At 32.7% G+C, this 23,698-nt stretch overlaps 1 protein-coding gene across 1 annotated transcript in view; it reads left to right on the top strand.

The window, feature by feature from the left end:
• LOC129807346 (uncharacterized) overlaps nt 1-23,698 on the top strand; it is a 58,913-nt gene that overhangs the window by 10,736 nt on the left and 24,479 nt on the right. Inside the window, exon 2 of the mRNA XM_055856555.1 lies at nt 17,745-17,779. Coding sequence (XP_055712530.1) covers nt 17,745-17,779 — 35 coding nt within the window. The remainder of the gene's footprint in view (nt 1-17,744; nt 17,780-23,698) is intronic.

Raw genomic sequence — 23,698 nt, forward strand, 5'->3', positions numbered from 1 at the left:
CTTTTGCATTCTTTTTTGGGAAGAAAATTATGTAGAATGTTTGGTGTCGTAGAAATTCTTTATTTAATAATGTGTAAATGTAAATATTTACTTATACAAATTTATTTCGATTCAAAAACATCCTGGCACTTGTCAGTTGAAAGGTCATATTCAATTAAACTCTTGAAACCTAAATAAGTGCATATGAATAAACTAATGAATTCATATGAACACACTGACTGAAGGACTAAAGACACATTTGGTAAGGTTGTTAGAGAGATTGGAGAAAGGAGATTTCCCGAGACACACCGATTCATTTTCTGTGAGGTGGAATTTCAAATAGAACCATTTAGAGCGAATCTGAGGGTCCTATTGAATGTAGAAGGTTTGAAATACATTGTGAGATCTTGCGAACTTTTTGTTCAATATTAATTGTTTTGTACAGAGAATCGTCAATCAGAGCAAGTGACACTCAAATCATCCAGACTTCTCCGGAATGAAGATGGGAAAAAATCCTGACCCAAACAGGATTCAATTGGAGACACCTCGCAAACTCGAGAGTAACTCAGTTGGTAGAGCACTTACCATTAACAAGAGATTTCCAGTTCGATCATTGGTGGAGGCAGAAATTTTTCCTATCACCACTCCGGAGAAGACTGGATGATTTGAGTGTTTAAAATACATCTCGTTGTTTGAATATATCGGTGTTTGTTAAACTACTGCTGTGGTTCGTTACTAAGATAAAATTTTCCTGAGATCTGCTATGATCCTCCTAGTGTCTCGACTAAAACTGAAAAAAAAAACAGAATTTCGAAAATAATAATAATGGAAGTGAAAAATTAAGATGGTAGAAGACATTTAACATCAATTTCTTGTATATCAAACAAAAGTTTCTGTATGGTATAGTGTTAGTAATTTTGACAGTTAATATAATTCAAAGTTAAAAATATTTAGTTTGACTTGAAGAATTAAGGATCGATAATTTGTAGGATCGGTGGGATTAGTGGTAAAATCACATTTTCAATTTTTTTTTTTTTTTGAAAATAAAATTTTCTCAGGAGATAAGGTAAGAGTACCAGCGATCGGCAGTGTTCCTCAGATCCTGAGGTTTTATTATATCATATTGTTGCACCATTTCAAATGATTTTTTTTAAAATTATCAGCTACTTTTTACCATTTAACTCTCATAAGATAGCAGTGCATTAGCTCAGATTTAAAGTATAAAACCAGTTTTCCGTGAAACACCTCATTAAATTCGTGACGATCCGAGGTACAGAGTGAGCTCAAACAGAAGTAGATTTTGATTCTCCAATAGTGTCTTGGATAAAAGGTAAATGGAACTTTATTTGCACAAAAAGTCGTTGTAGTTCGAAGACTTCAAATTCAATTTCGAATTTTCATACTAAATTTTCGAACAAGGGGAAAATTTATAAAATATCACACTAAAAAGCTGGCAAAAGAGTTACTCAGTGATTATGGATTGATTAAATACTTGGTCAAGAACAGTAAACGACGTTGCTCTGTTTTTTTCCTCACAACTATGTGAAAACCGTCACATTTTGATACTTGATCATTTCGAAATTCGAACAGGATGTAACTTCACCCACCTTGCGAAAGTATTAAGAAGTAAGAAAGCCTATATTTTGGATCTTCACAACTAGATTTTCGAATTTTTCAAAATGTACTTCTGTACGGAAAGAGTACGTAGTTGAAGTTACATCTATTTTTTTTTATTAATTTATTGTAAAAATTTAAAATTAAAATGCACAGATATAGTTAAATTGATCATTAAAATACCGATTAGTATATACAAACAAGCGTCTCTTAACATTCCGATCCGGGGTGGTCTTCCCTTATGGGGTCGAAGGCACATCTATTGGCCCTTTAAGAAATCGTATCACATCATGACCTATTGGCACCCTATCTTATACCATTTGGGATATAAAATATGTGCATCTATCCTTATAGAAAAAGAGAGATTAAAGAAAAACGTCATATTTTGTAAGAGGCATTAAATAAATTTCAATATTTTGACGAAATTGCTAATAACTCCCTGTCGAATAGGTATTCCGTTGACACTAATCAGCAAAACTACTTTCTGCGATTCCGAAATTTTTCGTCTTCTTCTTCTTAAGACGTAACGGAGATTAGTCAAAGATCTTTAATCTTTAATTACTATTATCAATTCCAGTAAGCGTCGGGGGATGGGGCAGATAAGAAAAAGTCGATTTTTCCCAAAGCTTTCGGTTCAGACTCCAAGCCTTCCTCAGTGGTCAAATCTGTTCTCTTCATGCTTTGTCATAGGTCTTCTAAGTTCACAGGGCATAGGATCTGGGGCACTGCACTAGACTCTTTTAGCTATTTTCACAATTTTCTTATTGATTTTTGTTCTGTACGGCTTTCTTAGTGATTTCTTTGTGAGACTACTGTCTCACAAAAGAGACAAGTGCAGTGCCCCAGATCCTAAGCCCTGTGAACTAAGGAGACCTAAAGCAAGAAGAGAACAGATTTGACAATTGAGGAAGGCTTGGAGTCTGAGCCGAAAGCTTTGGAAAAAATCATTTTTTTTTTCTTAGCTGTCCCATAACCCGACGCTTACCGGAATTGATAATACTTGAATCAACCATCAGAAAACACTAATAATTTAATCTTTAATCTTAACTTTAACTAATCTTCTTTAATTAACAACTGCGTTTCATTTGTACAAAATATTTTGAATGAATACTTGAAATCTGGGGTACATATTAAGAATATAGATACTGTATGAGATCAAACGGATTAATTGATATTGATTTATCTAATTTTATTTATTTAAATTTATTTTAGTATTGTATTTATTTAAATAAATGACAAAAGCTTGTCAAAAAATACAGCATTGTGGCGTAATAAAATTCCATTTTAAATTTCTTATTAGGGCAAAAAGACAAGAGTACACGAAGGAGTTCATTTTAAATGTTTGTTTCACAAGAAAAATCTTTGAGTATTCTTCTAAATAATTCAAGAATTCTTAGGCCCCTTCTTTTATGAGGTTTCAGGCTTCACTTCGCTGGGAAAAAAAGTCATTCATAATTTATTCCTTTATCAATGTTTCTATGCAAATCTTCTCTTTAGGATTTTTTTCCTCAATTTTCTTTAAAAAAAAAAATTTGTCAAAGAAATAATTTAATGCATACGGAAAATGAAGCCTTTATCAATGTGACCTAGTTTCGAGTACACTCTTGGCAAACAGAATTAAATTTCTCGAGAGGAATCCTTCTTGAAGGAGTACTTGAGAGAAAACGTGTGAAGACATCAAAAGTCTTAAAAGATTTAGCAGCAGGACATCCCTTCACTATGCATGAGAGCTCACCCGAAAAATTCGGAAAACTTTCTGGATTTTCCACATGAAGTCCTCTGCAGCAAATGGTCAAGGATGGGCTTTAAAATGAAATTTATTATCCATTCCAGTACACCAATAATCTTCCAGTACCATATGAATTATCTGCAAAATGTTGCTTTGAACGTGCCAATGCCCAAATCAAAAAGTCATATGTGTTCTTCAGTTGTAGAACTTCACCTGGAAAAATAGGTCTTTTTGAGGGTGAGAGTGCATTTGACGATACTTTCTGGGAAAAGTTTTGCATGATATTCCCTGTAATGCTGAAAAATGATGCAATTTAGAGGATGTTTTCCACGAGCTCTTCGTGGCTGAAACGTTGAAAGCTCATTCAAGTTAAGGACATGGATAACAGCATGTTTTTTTTTAGAATAAAAATGTAGTTATAAAACTAGAATTGCACTTGAAAATATATACAGAGAAAAGTTCTTGACATCTTATGTGTTGAGATCTTTGAGCGCGGTTAGACGATTAAAAGTGATTCTATTAAAAAGAATCTTAAAGTTCTGAAACTCTTTAAGACTTTCAATTTCTTTTTGTCGTATATTACTGCACCTCGAACCTCGACCCTTGCTATATTCAATGGATCGGATACTATCTCTAATGTTTTATTCGATTTCAATTAAGTTTTCTCCTTTGGCTTGTCTTCCGTACACAGACTATTTAAAATAGAAAGTGACTAGTGATAAGCCCTTATGGTGGCTCATATTCTTTACAGGTGACCTCAAAATTCGTAGGGTAAGTGTGCCAAATTTCGGCATAGTTGCATTCAAGCGACAAAGTCTCAAGTTTGAAATGTAATATTTTTAATAAAAATTGAATATTTTTGTTACTCTTTAATAAGGAGTGTTGCTTGGAACCTTGCAGACAGTTTATCATTTTTATTTTCTCTAAAATCATTCTTAATACATTTTTAAATGAATAAAAATGTAGACATAGCATTGGTGGCCTATTTCGGCCACTTCCATTCTCATAGTTCCTTGCCCTTCAAGAATTCTTTCAATGTCTCTTTTAGGTCATCTTGCTCGTCGAAGCGACATTTTTTGTTATTTTTTTGCATTGTACAATCTCAAGAGAATGCAAAAACTAGAAATTTATGGAAATTCGAGGAACAAAAAAATATGGCCGAAATTGCAAGCTGGCCGGAATTTGGCATACTTACCCTACAACTTTATTATTAGCTTATCTGGACCTGACACTGGTTTTTAAGGACTAATGATAATGCCGGAGAGTCTATATCGCGGAAGAGGCTAACTTACGAATGGAAATGGACGAAACTCTAAAAACATCACAAAAAGTTTAAACTTATGGTCAGTTTAAATTTCTATAATAACCTATCAAAAATTGACCCCAGGATTTGAAATATATGTAACAAAATCTTTCATCAATGAATCATATTGAAACTTTTACCAATTTTTCTTAATGTTTTCTGGTTTCCGTGAATTTCTCGTATGCACCCGGAAAAATCTACCAGAATGCGCCTTTTCTCCAAAAGATACAAATTCCCGATGCCCTCAAAAAGAGTAAAACCAAGTGTTATATCTCTTCAGTTAGTAAATCACTCTCTCCACTTTTCGGGGCTAGGATGAAACTCTCGTGGATGATTTAAATGCTAACAGAGTCTCCCAGAATTTTCCACTGAATTTCCCCGGATTCACTGACACCGATAAATTTTCCACCCATCCAACTTTAGGCTAGGACAAGTTTTCTATGTATCCAAAAATGCCCGTCAAGCTAGAATTCAATGCGACCAAATAAATTTGTTCAAATGTCCAATTTAAACTTTTCCCTTTGCGTTGGATTTTGATGGTATGTCGCACCATGAAACAATCTCCAATATTGAGAGCAATACAATTTCCCAAAACACTTCCTTGTCCTCCCCGGAAAATGGAAATGGGGACGGAAAATAAAAAAAAAGTTTCTTTTATTTTCGATTTTCGTATGCACATTTTCCAATTGAAATTAAATTATCTGCCATACTACTACGAGGTGTGCTGCGAGAACACAAAAGAAAAACCTCCGGCACAATTGGATACACGAATTCTGGGCGAAAAGAAATGAAGGTTTGAGATTTTTTATGGGAAAAAAAACATGAATCAAATTTGCATATTATTTAGGAGTGTCTCTTTTTCCCGCAACATCCTCGAAAAATGAAATTTTCCAACGTGAATTGGAATTGGATGGAATGAAAAACAACATAAACTTCTCGTTGCTCTGCAATTTCACATAAAATCACAATTTTCTATTTACATATTATGTGACTCTTATTGGATTGAATCACTACTATCAATAACTTATAATATTCCGAAATTATTGTCGCTGCATTTCAATTAAGGAAATTAAATTTGGAATAGTTTATCTTTTGCAAGAAATTACAATCTAAATATGGATTCCTTTGAAAGGTATTTAAAACTCGAGCATATGTGAACTAGTTTCGACTAGTAATGTATTGGTAAAATAAACCAGTTTGGAACCTATCTATTATTAATTTTTAGTCGAAATTCAATTGTGTTAGTACAAACTAGACGCTTGTTTATAAAACCAGATATTTTATTCTTTATCGAGCTCTCAGAAAACTTAATCGCGTTTTATAATGAGCATATTCTTAAAGAGAACTTAAGGCTTCACTACTTTTTTATCGTTGGTATATTTTGAGATGATATATAAAAACTTATAAAAACCAGTAAAATTTGACAGTAAGGATTTATCCCAAACGATCACGCACAAAAGATTTAAGATAATTGATTAGAGGTACTATGTATGAATTTCCTTTACCCAAGCCTTTACGTTTTCAGAGCTAGTTAAGTGAAGATATTGAAATAACCTTGAAATAAACGAATACCGAAATCACGTAAGCCAAAATCATGGAAACCGATGTTCCGAAAACACAATATCACGAAAAGCCGAAATCCCGAAAGCCAAAATCATGGAGGCCAAAATTCCGAAAAGCCAAAATGCCGAAAAGCCGAAAACCCGAATGAGTCAAAATCCCGAAAAGAAAAAAATCCCGAAAGGCAAAATCACGAAGCCCAAAATTCCGAGAAGCCAAATTCCTGAATAAGTCAAAATCCCAAAAGGCCAATTTTCGAAAAGCCAAAATCCTGAATGGATTGAAATCCGGAAAAGGCAAAATCCTGAGTAAATCAAAATCTTGAAAAGCCAAAATCACGAATAGATCAAAATCCCGAAACGCAAAACCATGAAAGCCGAAATTCCAAATGGGTCGAAATCCCGAATGAGTCAAAATCCCGAAAAGCAAAAATCCCGAAAGCCAAAATCACGAATAGATCAAAATCCCGAAAGCCAAAATCATGAAAACCGAAATTCCGAATTTGTCAATCCCGTATTCTAAAACTCGAAAAGGTCAAAATCCCGAATTCTTAGAAGTGTCATAGGTACTTGCATGATTCCACCTGCGCTTGGTGGAGTTCCGCATAATCCGAATAATTTTGCATTCTTCAGTATTTTGACCATTCTGGATCTTGGCGTTTCGAATTTTTGTATATTCAGGAATTTAGCCAAAAATTTCGATACATTTCGAGATTTTATTTCTTTGAAAGTTAAAGACTTTATGCAAAGGAATTTATGCAAATAATAATCTTTAATTGTTGATCCTAAGCCCTTCATGTAAAAGGTCTAGGATATAACTTTACTGCCAAATTTTTTAGGCTAAATATTCTCGAGGATTAATCTGAATCTATTTAGGCACTTTAGTCAGAAAGCTTAACTTTCCTAATTGTTGTAAGTTAACTTTTTCGAAAAATTTTGGCTTAGGATTGGACATTAAGTGTAAATGATTAAATGATCTTTTAGATTTCAATGAACCAATAATTATTTTGTACAATAGTACGAATTCCTTGATAATTCGTCGTATTCGCTTAATTTTGTATTTAATTTAAAATTTTCTTGATTATTTGTTTAATTTTTTTTGTATTGGAAGTAAATTGAAATCCAACTGGAAATGTACAAAAGCAATATGGCAACAAAATAATAATTATATAGTCTTTTATTCAAATTAAATAAACGATTTAAAAATGTCTGATTTTTGGAAAATTTACACCTGCAATGAGACGCATTATTTTTCTTGAAAAACATTTTAAAATGCAATTTAAAACCGATTTCTAACAGTGTAATATGAGTTTATTTATACATTTATGACATGAGTTTCTATAGTCTTATCATTTTGCAATCTTGAATTATTCCTTAGACTGAATCTAGATAATCGCTGAATTATTTCTAGCTGGCTTATATAAATTTATCCTTTAGAAGCATACTTACATAGAAATTTCTTAAGAGGATCCATTTACTCATTCACAGATTTACCTAACCTACTACTGAAATAAATGATAAATATCCTTTGAATAATTTCTTGAAAGTGTAAGATAAATCTGCGTGTGAATTTCAAGTGTGCTCCTATTCTTGTGCACCTCACTGTTTTGGGAGTTGCGGGATTATTATTAAATTGTGAATTGCTTTTAAAAGGGTGGCACACAATCCCACAGTGAAATTCAACCAAAGTCGAAGTTGTATGTAGGATTTTGGGGTGCAAATGAATATCAACGGGAGGCACTTTCCGTGAAAACTACATGACTGGAATACACAAAACTTTCCTCATCGGGATCTTTCAATGGTTCTGGCAAAACTAATAGACTGGGATTTTCTCTATATGCTTGAAATTTGCTAATGTAGAATTAGTTGTGATTATGTTCCCTTTTTGGCGGAGAATGTTCCCCCTTAAGGCATATTTGGCAAATTCGAATAAGAAAATTCTCACTCACTCTATGCAGCAATTATTCTCTTCCTTACAGTAAATGGTGTTCGATATTTCATTGGAAAATATGCCAAACACTAAAGCAAGAAATGCTTCAATAATCATGAATTTAATGACTAGCCTATAACCTCTTTCTCGAAAAAAAAAGAACTCTTTAGGGGAAACACTTTGTGATTCAATGCGTGTAATTTGTTCCATTAATTCCCACCACCTCATGCCTGGGAAATTTTATGTGTTAAAGTCCGCCTGGTCTTTTGTCTTCTCCCAAATCAGCCCCATCAGCTCCAACCCCAAAATTCCCTTTTATCACCAACAAACATAGTCAATTAGTGTGATCGGCAGATGCTGAAATAGGGGTTGAAACTTGCTATTGATTGCCTGGATGGCAAATTTTCTGCAATTGAAACTCTATGTTGACCAGCAAAAGTGAACCTTTTGTTCAATAGAATGCACTCGACACTCGATATGAGCATTTCCCGCCCAATATCGCCCAAATTTCCAATCAATTTTCTATATTTACATGGAAAAGCTCTCTACAGAGACGCAAACTTAACATTTGTAGCTCTGCTAATTACAGTCGATTGAAATATATTTAGCTTATATTAATAATTGCTCACAAACTCAGAATATTTTCTCCATTAAAATTTTCAGTGAACATTATTTTGTATTCAGAGTAAATTTTTGGAGCAAATAAAAACTAGTGTTTTCATTAATTTAAATTTAAATGTAAAAGTTTTTATTGGGTTTTGCGCAATTGTTTAGAAAAATAAATTAAGTTCTTAGCTCTATTTGAATATTTATTGAAAGCTATTTGGAATGCAATCTACTTGGAAAAAATTTCTGAACTCACTTATAATATAGAGGAAACTGGGGCAGTAATAAACATGGGGTAATTGCAAAAACTATTATTTTTTTTAAAATGAGATATTAGTCTTTAGAGGACGAGAACTACATATATCAATTCACAATAACTATATTAATCCTCTTCTTGTGAAGAAATGGTCGACATAAGTCTAAGTAGTGTAGACATAGAAGTCTGTGTTTACAACTACCCCATGTTTATTAGTACCCTGGCATCCCCTACTTACAGTTCTTTCTAAGTCTAGTTAATATTGGGAGAAATGGCTTTCGAGTGCATATAACTTTTTGAATTTTCCTTCAAAGAAATTAAAGATAATGAAAAAGAAATACCATGGGAAAGTGTCCCAGTTTTGCAGAGAGCTCCAACTCCAAATTAAATTTATAATTATTTGTTCAGATTTAAAAAGCTGTTAAGCGATCCAACGAAATTTTAGAAAATTATGTTCTTCACTATACACTGAGAAAAAAATGGGGTTGCGATTAACTTTTTTTCCTTATAACTTTAACACTTTTTAGGAGTAAAAATATATCAACATTTTTTAATGTTAATTTTACAACTTTTTAAAGGTAAAATTAACATGAAAAGGAGTAACTTTAACCCTTAAAACACCTAAAAAGCATAATATTTACACCGATTTCGGATCAATACTGCAGGGTAAAATTAACATTTCCAGAATGTTATTTTAACTTTTTCAGATTTTTCTTATTGTAGGACGAGGTGGGGCTATATTAAAAACGCTATTTTAGCATATTTCAATTCAGATCCATATATAATTGTTTTGTCTATCTAAATTACATTATATTAAGACCTAGCCTCCATTAGAAGTATTAGAAAAAATGCGTTTTCAATGTAAGCCCAGCTCAATATAGTCCCATGACCCCCTGCCATTTGTTTTAATGTATATTGGTTTATAATTTATTTGAACAGATTTATAAATTGCTTATAATTAACACAAAAGTAGTCCAATTTCATTTGTCAACAAAATTAATTGTCGGTTCATTACCAGTTTAAGGCTTATGAAGGATTCCAAGACCTTTCCAAAGAATGCCCCGATCTATTAAGAACTTACGCTCTCTAAAGTGTTTTTAACTTTTGATCTAGAAAAATTGTTATCAGGAATGGTTCAAACGTGGTTTTGTATGAGGATAAAATTTCTTCAGAGACAGTTTCATATTCAAAATTAAATAAAAAAAATACTCTTCTAAAAAATATGGTTTTGGTAATGAAGAGTAGAATGGTAAAGGCTAAGGATGTGAAGGTCGCAATGAAGTGATTTTAAACATCAATTTCTTAATAAAAAAAACTCTAACATTGTATTTTAAAATTATAGCAAATTTATTTTAGATAAATTCTACTGGATCGGGATTTATCAGGATTTTTCAAAATATGATTTATTGCTGTTGTTTGGATGTTCTGACTTTAAAATCAGATAATTCGGATAATTCCTAGTGTTAAATATTGAACTATTTTGGAATTTAGTAAGGAACATTGTGCTATTCATGTAAATGAACCTATTCTGAGTATTTTAACACGTAAGCGAATCTTTTAAAGTTTTTCTGCAATAATAATAAAGTGTATTAATAATAATTCTTTAGTATTATTTATAAAAATACTATATAGAAGACATTATAAATTCTTTGTATTTTCAAGCTTTCAAAATTTCCATTTTTACACCCGGGTACCAAATATCCTTGGTCCTTCCCTAAAGGTCAAATGGTAGATTTTAAAAAATATCGTTTCGTTGGGAACATCACATGATTCAAATATTTAAAAAAAATATATTATTTTGGATATTTCAAAACACACTCAAATATATTTTTTTTAATTTTATGATTTGTTGTTATCGCTCAGAGAGGTAAAAAGTACACCGAATCAGACTCTGATGGATTTTCCAAGGCTAGATGTATCACATTTCCTGATTTTTTTTAATTTTCATTTTTATTGCAGATTTTCGGTCCGCAAAAACTGTCGTCGTTAAAGAGTTAATGAATTTGACTTAATTTTTTTTGGAAGTGTTTGACTTATGACTAGTTTTTAAAATGTGTTGTCATAGGGTTAGATTGGTTAAAAAATGTAGGACAAATTGAAACGTTCGAAGCTAGAGTGTGTGAGAAGCCTGAAAGCCTTTTCCTAGATCTTTTGACCATATTATTCTATTGGTCTTGTTCTATTTCTTTAAAAGCTTTTGCGATGTAAAATAGGCCAAATTCATACTTTGCGAATATTTTAATAAATTTTGATCAATTTTGGTTCAATTTGTAAAAAAAAAAAGAAATTCATAGGGGAATGTACTCCCCTTCGAACGTTCATGCCTTCGAATAATGTGAATTTCTTTTACTTTTCCTAAAAGATTCACACATGATTATCACATAATTATCAATAATTAAGCTGACTAATATTTAATAGAAATGCGTAAGTCTTCTAGGAAACTTAAAGAAAATTCATATTATTCGAAGTCGTGAACGTTCGAAGGGGCAGAACTTTCCCCTCTACCTTTTTTTTTCAAAGAACAACAAAATTAATTAAAAAATACTGATATGTCAAAAATTGACTTCTTATTTTTTGATATTTTACTAATAAATATTATTATTTCAGTTTTTGAGGACAATAGAGTTGCATTTTACTAATTACTTAATCAATTTTGATTTTCACTGGCCATTTTTAGAAAAATGTTCCACAAATTACTGCTAAGGTCTGGTCGTAAAAGGTTACATGCCTATTGGAAATTTTATTCACATAAAATTTTAAATTTACTAGAGAATTTAAGTAAATTTAATAAAAATGTTTTTGGATACTAAATTTCAAGCGCCTGGCAAGTTGGCCTTTTTATATGGAGCTATTTGAAGCCAATTCCTAAATTGATCTCGGACTCAGCTCACAGTGCTCCAAGGAAAAAATTTATTTAAACAAAAATTTAGTATATTTATCCCTCCATACGGAAAGGTTTCTTATAATACGGAAAAACCTCTCACTTTTTAAATATTTAGCATAACGATCACGAGTGCAGAAAAATTCCCATACGCATTTGTATGTGAAAGTAAGAAATTGGCTTCAACTTTGAAGGCCACTCGCCGGGGACTAGCTAAATTTCATGTTTGACGCGTTTTTCTGGTTTTTTGTGTCAAATTTAGTAACCAAATAGAATTTTTATTCAATTTATTTAATTTTTTTTGATTTTTTAATTGCAAAAGTAGAATATTGGTGTAAAATTGTTCGTGAAGTGTTGTGAATCAGAATCCGTGTATCCAATGAGGACATTCCTCATTGTCAAAAGACATGCAAAGTAACTAAAACTTGGTATTTTCGTTCATTGGAGAAGGTGCGTCGGAAGCTCTGGGAATATATTTTTTAATCACTGTCTTAGGAAAAATTTAATTTTTCGTTTTCATATGAATCCATTACAAGTTGTCGTATCTAGATTTTTCAAAGAGGTGTCCGAAAATCAGAGGTGACATGACAACTTCTTTTCCATAATTATTATCGATTGTCGGTTCCAAAAAAAAATTAAACGAAATCTATACTTTTTGTAACTACAAATATTGATAAACAGTAATATTCTATTCAGAATGTCACAATAAATGGTCTATAACAATGTTTAAAAAGTCATAAATCACTTAATCTAACAGATACGGATCTATCGATTCGATAGTATCGAAAAATTATCATTCCATCCAAGGTCTCATCGGCTGAAGTTGTAAAATTTGAAACTTAAATATCCCCTTAAATGTTTCAATATTGAATTGTTGTAAGATTGACGCTACTTTTGCACACTTTGGGGATAATTTCTCAATCGGTCACTAACAAAAATAAAGAAAATTCGAGGAATATTAGAACTCCTATGTTTTCGTCCTCTCTACAATTTTTTAAGGTGCTTTTTTCCACGAAAAAGCCATGATTGTTTTTTCATAATCTTTATTTAATTCGTCTTCTTCGTTTCAAATTTCCATAAGTCGTATTCTTTAGATGAGCTTCATCGGACGACTTTTAAAATTCATTAAAAAAAATGTATGTTTGAGAAAATTTTGGCTATAAACTGTTAACTTCTTCATTTACAAAGGAAAAATCCCAACAGTATGGTTTATTTCTGTTATTTCTTAATTGCTCCCGTTGCTACAATTAATTCTTACATACATTTTCACGGTAATTATTTTAATGGGCAATTTGTGGCTCTTGCGAGGATTCTCAATGGTGAATAGCTGTAAAAATGAAAATACTTTCAGACAATTTATTATATCCTTCAATCACGCAAATTGAGGGCAATAATTATTTTCCACCGTGACTTCCCTTTTTTTTGCCTGTAAAAGCTTTTACTTGTGCTATATAACAAAACTTTGCATAATAAAAGCACCAGTACATTTTCTCATATGCATTTTCGCTCGGTGACGAAAATAGCTTACCTCTTGGTGGTTTATTGACAATATTATGCAAATATTCCAATGCAGCGAATGTGAACGAGCGAGAGCTTTAATCAGCAATCAAGTGATTGCATAAACTTCCATAGAGGTACGATATTCAGAGTAACTCATGTTGGGGCGATGTTTAAATGCCATTAGGGAATGTTTTCATGAGGGTAATACATTCAAATTTGTCCTATGAACCGATTTCCAATACGACAAAATTAGTCAGAGCTTTTGTTGAGGCGGAGCTTTTCTGAAAATATTCCTTTGGTCCTTTTGCTCACCTTTTAACGGCCACCTAATCTCAATGGTGAGCAATTAATTAATTCAATTTGTCCATTGAAATCTGTTTTGCATAATTCACAGTTGTTTGACTTTGTAATTGAATTTAATTTGTTTGATTAATGTTGGACCTCTCTGTTGACAGCACAATCACGTCAAATCCCTAATTCGTGATAAATAGAACGCTTTATCCTCCTGATTTTGCCCACATTTCCTCCCCACAGTCCCATTCTCAAATTTATGATGCGTGCCAAAGTGTATCCAGAGCTTAATGAACTTTTTTTTGTAATCTTTTTCCTAGCCCATCCCTTCGGTGTAAAAGCTGGGGGAGGCTGTTTATTGAGAAAGGTGGATAACTTGTAGAAATAAAGTCCCAGAGAGTATTTGTATGCTTCCACATTTTCAATGAAACTTCTCATAAAATATTTCGTGAATTTTGAAGTTGTTTTTAATCCGCGGAATTTTCTATTATTTGTTTGGAAAGCTTTTCCCATTTTATGCACTGCAACGTGTTCTTTTGTAGAATTCCAATTAATAGATTTCCTCCAGCAGAGTGGAATGTATGAATTTTACTCCTCTATAAACTTCTAAAATTTTCATATTTAAAAGTTTTCTTGCAAGCAGGAATTGTTAAACTAATCAAAATTACCATGTTTAATACAATTGATCTTCTTAAATCCATAAAATGGCAAATTCCATCAAGAACAAGCATCTTACACTTGAAAATTCACGGAGAATAAGACTTAGGATAACACTTCTCTCAAGGGTATCTCTTTATGTTCTTCTTTACGCTACGCAGACAAGTTTAATATCTTGAGAAACTTCTTCAGTTGAGAGATCTCTTCACTTCAAAAATCAAGTAAATTTCTTTTAAAGTTCACAAGATCTAATTGCTCATTTGACTCTTGAAAAGTCATTTGAAAAATTACTGCAAATTGTCCTCCCCTTGATGTTTACATACCCTCAATTTTATCGATGATTAGCAAATTCCATCGAACATGAATTGTTTTTTCAATGTGGTGCAGTGAAGAATCCATTAGCGTGTCCATTACACTTAAAAGCCCTCCCGTCGTACCACAATTTTCCAGTCACAAATATTTTTAGGGTAGGGGACACTGTTATTTCTCGGAAATGCGACACTAATAGGAAGTCGTATAGATTTTGACAGGAAGATGTTCCCACAGAGATTCCAATGAACAACCACAATTTGACTTTTTTGAAACTTTTTGCAGAGTAAACAAAACCGTCGGGTTGGTTGTTTTGGAGCTTTTTCAGTGGGGACGCCGAGTGAATACCAGGCGTCTCCATTATCCTGCATTGAATTTATGAAAAACTTACAAGCTTCTTATTATTTATTTATTTACTAAAACCCAAACTTGTAAAGGAAATTTCTAAAGTTTCTCGTAAAGCAAATAAAGAAGTTAAACAAAACTCAGTAATAAGACAATTTGCTGGAAAACACTAGATATTTCCATGGGAATATTTTGCTTTGAATTTGTGGCGTTATGCCTCATTAAGATATCCTGTTTATTATCAATAAATATTAAAAAATTGATTAGAAATCTCTTCTATAATCATAAATTTTAGAGAACTGAGAACAAGTAGTATTCTAATAGAGCAGTATCAATATTAAAAGGCAGGTCCAATGAAATATTATCGCTTCATTCACAGTTTTATGTTTAAAAAATTGAAAGCTCGGTTTCTAAATCCAAAAAGAGATTGCAAAGCCTCCCAACTTTGCGGAATGCTCGAACTCACGAGATAGAGTTCATCGTGAAATATCGTCTATTGGTGCGTACTGGTCTAGAAATCCAGCTGATTCATAAACCAGAAAACCATTTGAAAATAAAAAAAAAATCGGTGCTTTACCGATGAAGACTGATGCAGCCGGATTATAAATTACAGTGCATTTCCAAAAAATCCAAATTTAACCAAATCAATTGAAAAATGGGCCCTCCAGAATGATTGACTTTTGATCTTAAATAATTCAAAATGGCGAATTTACCGGTCATAGGTATGATATAGGGTTATAGGGCGAAATGTTCGCCTTAGCTAGATCTAAAACATATCCGAAAATGATGGAAAAAGCTTGGGCCAATTTTGAGAAAAACCGAAAAAGCATTGTTCTTAGGGAATGTTAATTATAGGGGATGTAAAATTATTTAAAAATCGGTACTTTACCGATTCATTACCGACGAACACCGATGCAGCCGGGTTCGAAATTTCAATACTTTTCCAAAAAATCCAAATTTAACCAAATCGGTTCAGAATTGGGCCTTTTAAAGTGGTTGACTTTTGACATTCAATAATTCAAAATGACGAATTTTCCGGTATTTTTGGGCGAAATTTTCGCCTGATCTAGCTCCAAAACATATCGGAAAATCATTGAAAAAGCTTGGACCAATTTTGAGAAAAACCAAAAAAAAAACAACATTTTTTTTGAAGGGTGGGGAGGGGAAAGAAAAACATCTAGATATTGTTTTATTATTGGGGGTCATAGAAGACTGGAAGTCGATATCTCTAACCGTTTAAGCTCCAGAACGGTGACGAGTTAAAAAAAAAGACTATTATATAACTGCTCTCTCTTTGAGTTCGAGCAGTAAAAAGACATTTTACTGCTCAAACTTAAAGAGAGATCAGTACATAAACCATCATATTTTTTTTAACTTGTTATCGTGCTGGTGTTAACAGCACAGAATTTTAATGTTCAATTTAATTCAAAACGAAAAAGTGTGGGAGGGTGGGGCAGGCTCACCAATAAAAGTAAAATATTCATTTATCAACTGTGAATGATTCGATATTTTTTCGCATGGGCAAAAAGAAGCGAATGGAACATATTTATTTACTTTAAATATCTGGAATACCTTATTTAAATTAAATGATAAGTTGAACTCTAAAATAGCACCACTCTCCATAAATAAGTTATGTGACTTTATCGAAAAATAGACATAAAAATAAAAGAATTTTGAAATTGTATAACAAGCGCATTGCAAGCGGAAATTTGCACCAAACATTTTCATTTTAAATTTGTTTAGTTTTATAGATGAGATCATATATTCTGTCACTAGAAGAGGTTGAAAGTTTGGAGTGGTATATCTCAGCTCCTGATGAACATAAATGGATGAGTGAACTATTGTTGGAAAGCTTGGTTCATTAGCTTTTAGAATCTGGCATACTTAATCTGCTATGGATAAACCATAGTCATCCAGAACCATTTATGTCGAAGAAAACACATTTTGCAACGTCTTTTTTGGCCATCTACTTCTGGGACCAGGAGTGACCCACTTTTCTCGCACAAGTACTATTTGTTAGAGGAACTCAAATGGTACAATTTGTGGTAGAAACTTTTTTTTGGACATCTTACTTTTTTTTATTCATCGACTTTTGCAAGAATTTTGAAGTGTTAAACGCAAGGAAAAAATTACAGAAATCCTAAAAGAGTGGTTTCTGGAGGGGAAGGATAGACGTGGGGATGAAATTGATATGATATTTGGATTCCTTGGATCAACTTATGGGGGAGTACTTAGAACATTCCAAGTCGATATCTTCATTAGTTTGTCCAGAAAATGAGATAGAAGGATTTTTGTCATTTTTTTCTATGCGTGTAAAATGTTAAATTTCTTTCAACAATAGTTTACTCATCCAATTATGTTCATCAGGAGCTGAGATATACCACTCCAAACTTTCAACTTCTTCTAGTGACAGAATATATGATCTCATCCAATATTATATTTATTATGACAGAACTTCCCTTCAAAGAAAAATAAAACCTCAATTTCATTTTTATTCCCTCTATTTACTATTGGTCTGCAATAGCAATAAATATATAAACTTATAGTTATAATATAGAACTTTCATTTCTTTGAATTTTCACAGTAGGTCTTCTCATATGCAAATTGGATAGGAAGTTGTGTCCTCTTCTTCCCGACTTCCGACTTGAACTAATTACCTCCAATGGCCTCATTTTCCCTACATGCCACCTCACATCATTGTCCAAGCCTATGGAATTATTTATGTGAAAAGTTAATCCCACAAAAAGCCCAAATTGATCGACTTTGACTTTCTCTTTCCTTTCAGGAGCAGCCACCACATCACGCGATCGCGCGGAAAAAGTAAGTATTCAGTGGCCAGTATCACAATTTATTATCATACAATGAGACTTTGGCGTGCTTCCGCTATTCATCCAACAGCTGAAGAGCATTTAAAGGATGGATTTTATTACAATACCCATTTCTATAGCGAGAAAAGCTCTCTCATGGTGGGAGAAAATTTAAAGAGTCAGTAAATTTTTGCAGAATATACACTAGTTTCAGCTGAGAAGCTTTACAAAGCCACAGAATTCATAAAACTCATTGCATTACAGCGAACTAGGGCAATTGATGAGAGTTAGATTAAATATTTTATACAATAAATCTAGTCTGAATACACATTAAATATAATTATAATGCATAATTGCTCATCATATAATGATATATATCATTAATCTGGTAAATTTTGCATTTTAGATTTGGCCATAAATTATTCAAACTTGTAAATTACGTGACAATGAGGAGATTAAAACGGACTTCATATTCTAATTTATTATTTCATAAATAATGCAGATTTTATCTAACACTATAAGCCTTGAATTCATTCTAACAGAAACTCATTAGGGGAAAGTTCCCATGCTTTGCAATGTTCCAAGCTTCATAATGACTAAATTTTTTCTATGTTATTCAATAAATGCGATTCATTGCACCCATATTTCAAAAACTAAGAGAAAGTGTCTTATTTTTAAAATATATTGCAGAGTCACATTTATTCAGAAACAAAGAAAAAAATTAGTCATTGTGAAGTCTAGAATCTTGCAAAGCATGGGAACTTTCCCATATATCAACTAAAATAAGTCATTTTTACACTGAGAAAAAATGAGGACGTGATTAACTTTTTTTCTTCATAACTTTAACACTTTTTAGGTGTGAAAATATAATATATCAACATTTTTTAATGTCAATTTTACGCATTTCTAAGGGTAAAATTAACATGAAAAAGGGTAACTTTAACCCCTAATACACCAAAAAGGCATAATATTTGCACCGATTTCGGTTCAATACTGCAGGGTAAAATAAACATATCCTGAATGTCATTTTAACTTTTACGGATTTCTCTCAGTGTATGTAACACTGAAAATATGAGCAGTAAAAAAATAAATTCGGTCAAAAAAAATTAAATTTAATTAGTAAGTGGCTTGCCTTTGAATGTAGCAGCCTTGCATATTTCAATTTTTGTCTTATGCAACGATTCAATTTTATAAATCAAAGTTAATAGAAAATAGTTAATAGTATTAATTTATAGATTATAGGAAAGAATATTTGTTTTGAATAACGAGAGAAAAATTCAAATATTAAAGGCTGCCACCACTTTCCACTACTGAATTTTAAATTTTAAAAGCGGTGCAGTTTTCTTGGAAGTTTTGAAAAAAAAAACTTTTATAAAAACGAAGAAATAGGGGAAAGGCTCATAATTTTGTCCAGTTTCTTATTTTGGACATTTTGAGGATAACATTGGACACTAAAAATAAATTACTTACGAGAAATATGACAGAACTTCGTGTTTACTTCAGTTCTTATTTAGCTGTGGTGAAGTACTAATAATGTTTCTTCGGTTTTTTTGAGTGATATTATTGAATACTCATTGAATATTGTGTTGATTTACGTTAGTGGTGATTTGTACATTTGATCTGAAGTGAGATTTGCCTTGTGAATTAGATTTTTCGTGTGAAAAATCGAAAATTTTTTAAGACATTTACCAGTGAAGTGATACTCCTTATTTTGGACAGGTGTTTTCCTCACAAAATTTCATGAAGTTTTAGTTTTTGTGATGACTAGGTTGGACAAATGCCTGGAGAAACAAAGGAGCATCATCTCTACGAAAGAGATGTAGCGAGAAATGCCTTGAAAGGCTCCCGGAAAGGCCAGGGAATGAGCGAATCCGCACGTACTTGGAGTATCGAAGTTAACTCACTTTAATGAATGATATGGAAAGTTTCCGGGCTTCTTGTGACATTCTACGTTTCCCTTACATGAACAGGAAGAGGACTTGGTAAGTTTGGTTCATCAAATGAAGAACAATGGGCATCCTATTGAGGCGGATTAGCTGTCAAAAATGTACAGCCAAGTTGTACAAATTAATAAACAAGTTGTCCAAAATAAGAGCCAAGGTCACCTCTACACATCAATTCATTTTTAAACGTATTAAAACTAATTTTAATAAAAATAAGACGATAAATAGCTTGCTAAGTTTCTAAACAACCCTTCTGAAAAGAGAGTAACAAGAAATGTCAATTAGTATTGAAAATATCGCACTTCAAACTTGGAACTTCGATGCTTATAAGCAGACTGTCCAAAATTATGAGCCCTTACCCTACTGTTCAATTTTTTGTAAAGCTTAAGGAACATTAGCTCACTATTTTTTTTTAATCTAAATAGACTATTTTGGCTTAAAATAGAGTTCCCCAATAATGACAAAATATTTACCTGAACTATATCCAAAACTTATCGGACAATAAAAAGAATCGGTACTGTTTTTTGTTTTGATTTAAAGTACAAAAATCGAGTTTATGAAGGAAGAGAAAATCAAAACATGTCTAGAAAGTATTCGCTTGTAGCTCCACTTATAAGTTACTGAAGACCGAAACTTGATATCTCTTTCCGTTTGGCGCATAGGCTGGAAAAATGTTTATGACAAATAAAACGGACGGCTGGCCGTGAACGTTACTTAGCCACCCATATATTCCTGCTTAGGAAGTGGCGCAACTGGGGATCTCAGTGGCCTAATAGGCATGATGAGATCTCTGACTCGATTCTCAAAGTTGTGAGTTCGAGTCCCGCCCGGTGCAAGCAACTGAATGTCAGAAAAAGATATTTTCACTGTGATATAACGTAATATAAATGCACTACCTCTGCCTAAAAATCTCTGGGAGCATGGAAGAAGCATACATATGACGGGGAAGGCGCTCCTGAGCGGTATACACATGGAATTAGCAGATTCTTCTATCACGGAATACAACAGAAACATAGTGGCGAAACACATTTTGGCAAAATTTTTGTCCGATCAGAGGTCCTTAAATTTTGGTAGGATTATGTGATATTGTTAAGAATCTAGTACAAATACTATAGAAGAACTGACAGTGAGATACTCATAGTGCAAAAGGGAGGTAACCTTTTTTTGGATGCGTCAGCGATTTTGATCGAAAAACCATTGTTGACAAATGAATAGCAATATTCGAGGAGTAGTAAATTATTCACCGATCCTTTACCGATTAGTACAAGTGCCGTCAGCTTGGATATTTCAAGTCCTTTCAAAACAATTAGTCTTGTCTTGAGTCTTAAACAAATCGATTGAAAACTATGATCTTTAGTGGTTTAACTTTAATCCTGAAAAATTCTATGTCGAAAATTTTTTCGGTCATTTGTAAGTATTGACGAAATTATTTACCAATCCGCAATTGGTGGCAGCCAAACTTCCGAAAGCCAAAATCCCGAAAGCCAAAATACCGAACGACCAAATCCCGAAAGCCAAAATCCCGAAAGCCAAAATCCCGAATGTTCAAAATCCTGAAAGGGATCAAATTATATGGGGGAAAATGTTTAGAATAATTTTCCAAGACATAGAAGATTTCCCTTTGCCTCCAGAAAGCGTGGGTGCGATCGAGGGAGTAGTTATGACACTTTTAAGAATTCGGGATTTTGGCTTTCGGGATTTTGGGCCATTCGTGATTTTAGTTTTCGGGATTTTGGCGTTTGGGATTTTGGCTTTCGGGATTTTGACCGGGACCCGTTCTTTCGATCGTAAGTTTCTTATGAAATGTTTTGAGATAATATCGACTTGTAGGGCGATACAAAAAACCTTAAAGTTTACAACTTTTGCCCTAAGGTAAGAAACTTAAAAATTTCAATTTTTAAAAATTATTTTTATAATTTTTAATTTTTAAATATTTACAAGAGAATTTAAAACTCAACTGGTACGGGTTATTAAACAAATTTTTACATTCACTGTATTATTATATTATTTTTAGGTTGGTTAAACGATAATATTTTACGATTTGGTCAGTAAATAATTATATTTTTTTTAACATGAAAAAAATTTAAAAAAAGAAGTAAAATAATGTAGATTGTAATAAGAAGCTTTTATGGTATAAAATTTGTATTGTTTAATTTTCTATTTAAATGTTACACAAACAGAATGCAGAATGAAGGTATTATATCTTCCATAAGTCCATACAGGTTTATTGCTCTAGCTTAGTTTAAATTTGAAAATTGCATTTGCCCACAAATATGAGTTAAAATCTTCAATGACATTCCTCAGCTTAAGCCCAAAATTAAATTTGCAGGCACCTCCGACCTAAATCACATTTTTAGAATCCCATTAGTAATAAACTCATCTAGGATTACCACTGGCTTTTATTCTCAAAGCCATGAAATTGTCATGAAGTTCATGGGCTGTCTTCTATTGCAAAAGTTGTGAAAAAAAACTCCAACTTTTACTATAAATCGCTTGTGAATTGACATGAAAATTCCTCTTTGGAGCACAAAATTGAGAAGAAAATGGGATACTTTCCCAGTTGAAATGACACGCTTCTGTGTCAATATTGATTAACACACAATTTCACGGGATATTAACACAAGAATATTATCTAGAGAGTAATTTTTACCCTTAGTAAAACACAATAATCCAAAGAGACACAGAACAAATCTCTTTTTTTGTGCGGTGAAAAGCACGAGGGGTGAAATGATGTGAATAATTGCGAGCAATTTGCTCTCAACATGAGCTCATTATAGCTACATTGAGGATTTTGTTATATATTAAATTGACTGACATTTTCCCTATAGAGTATTATCATTTTAATAATGTGATTTAATTTGGAATTATGCGGAAATATTTTGGAGTTTTGGTGAATTTTGGTAACTACCAACTGTGGTGCGCAGATCAATGGGATTAGAATAAATTATAGGAAGAGATGAAAATTTTTGTGAAATACAACTTTTTCAGTAATACTTTAAGGATGGATGTAGGGAAGATCCCCAAAGTGTGAAGAAGGAAGAAGGAGCCTGGGAAGTGAGAAAATTTACATGAGATATCTGAAGGATTTCCACTCACACGCCAGTATTTAATATTCCCTCTCAATTGACGGTAGCCCCAAATCTCGAAGAATTCACCATGAAAGAATTCCGAGACTCCTTTTTTGCCTTGGCAGATGGATTTTGAATGTGGGACGGAGCAAAAAGATCTTGAGGGAAATCTCCACGACAGGAGGCCACAAAGAAATTTAATAAAGCACTCCCACATTTGCCCATTCTTCAGGAATCTTCGCCTGCTCAATGGCCAATGGAGTGGAATGATGAAATCAAATAAGGACCCAGATGAATCCTTGTGACAGATTGACTGTTTGTAACTTAATCTGGTGCTTCCTTCTCAATAAATCCCAGAGACAGAACAAAAACGTTGCGAGGGGATGAGTTGAAAGGCAATGAGTGGGTACTTTTAGTCAGAAGAACATGTTCTGCACGTTTATGTCTCATCTCTCCCAGTAATTGGTGTGATTTCCCATTCATACTGGCTTTTTCTCCACCAATCGATTTCCTTTGTTAGACCAGCAACAATATCCAATTTCAATATCTCTCATCATCCATCCTCATCTAACACAATTCTCTCGTTTTTCTGTCCTATCTTTAAGCTCAAAGTACCAGAGCTTTTTCTCATGTTGAATCCTCAAAAGGCTATTCATATCCTCAATCTGAATTGATATCGTCTCTTGTTCTGCATTCAAGTTAGACCTGGTATTTATTCAATTGGTGTTTTATTAAATAAACCATTCAGGAGTTAAATACAATTATACATATTCAAATAAGTATTCATGCTTTATACAATTTTAATAAATAAACATACTTAGTAATGCAGAAAAACTGTATGAATAATTTTACACAAACAATGTTATTGTAAAATTTACAGGCAACAGAGAATTTAATTGATAATTAAATAAAATGGATTGT

Source organism: Phlebotomus papatasi, chromosome 3 (genome assembly GCF_024763615.1).
Source record: "Phlebotomus papatasi isolate M1 chromosome 3, Ppap_2.1, whole genome shotgun sequence".
Lineage (NCBI taxonomy): Eukaryota > Metazoa > Arthropoda > Insecta > Diptera > Psychodidae > Phlebotomus > Phlebotomus papatasi.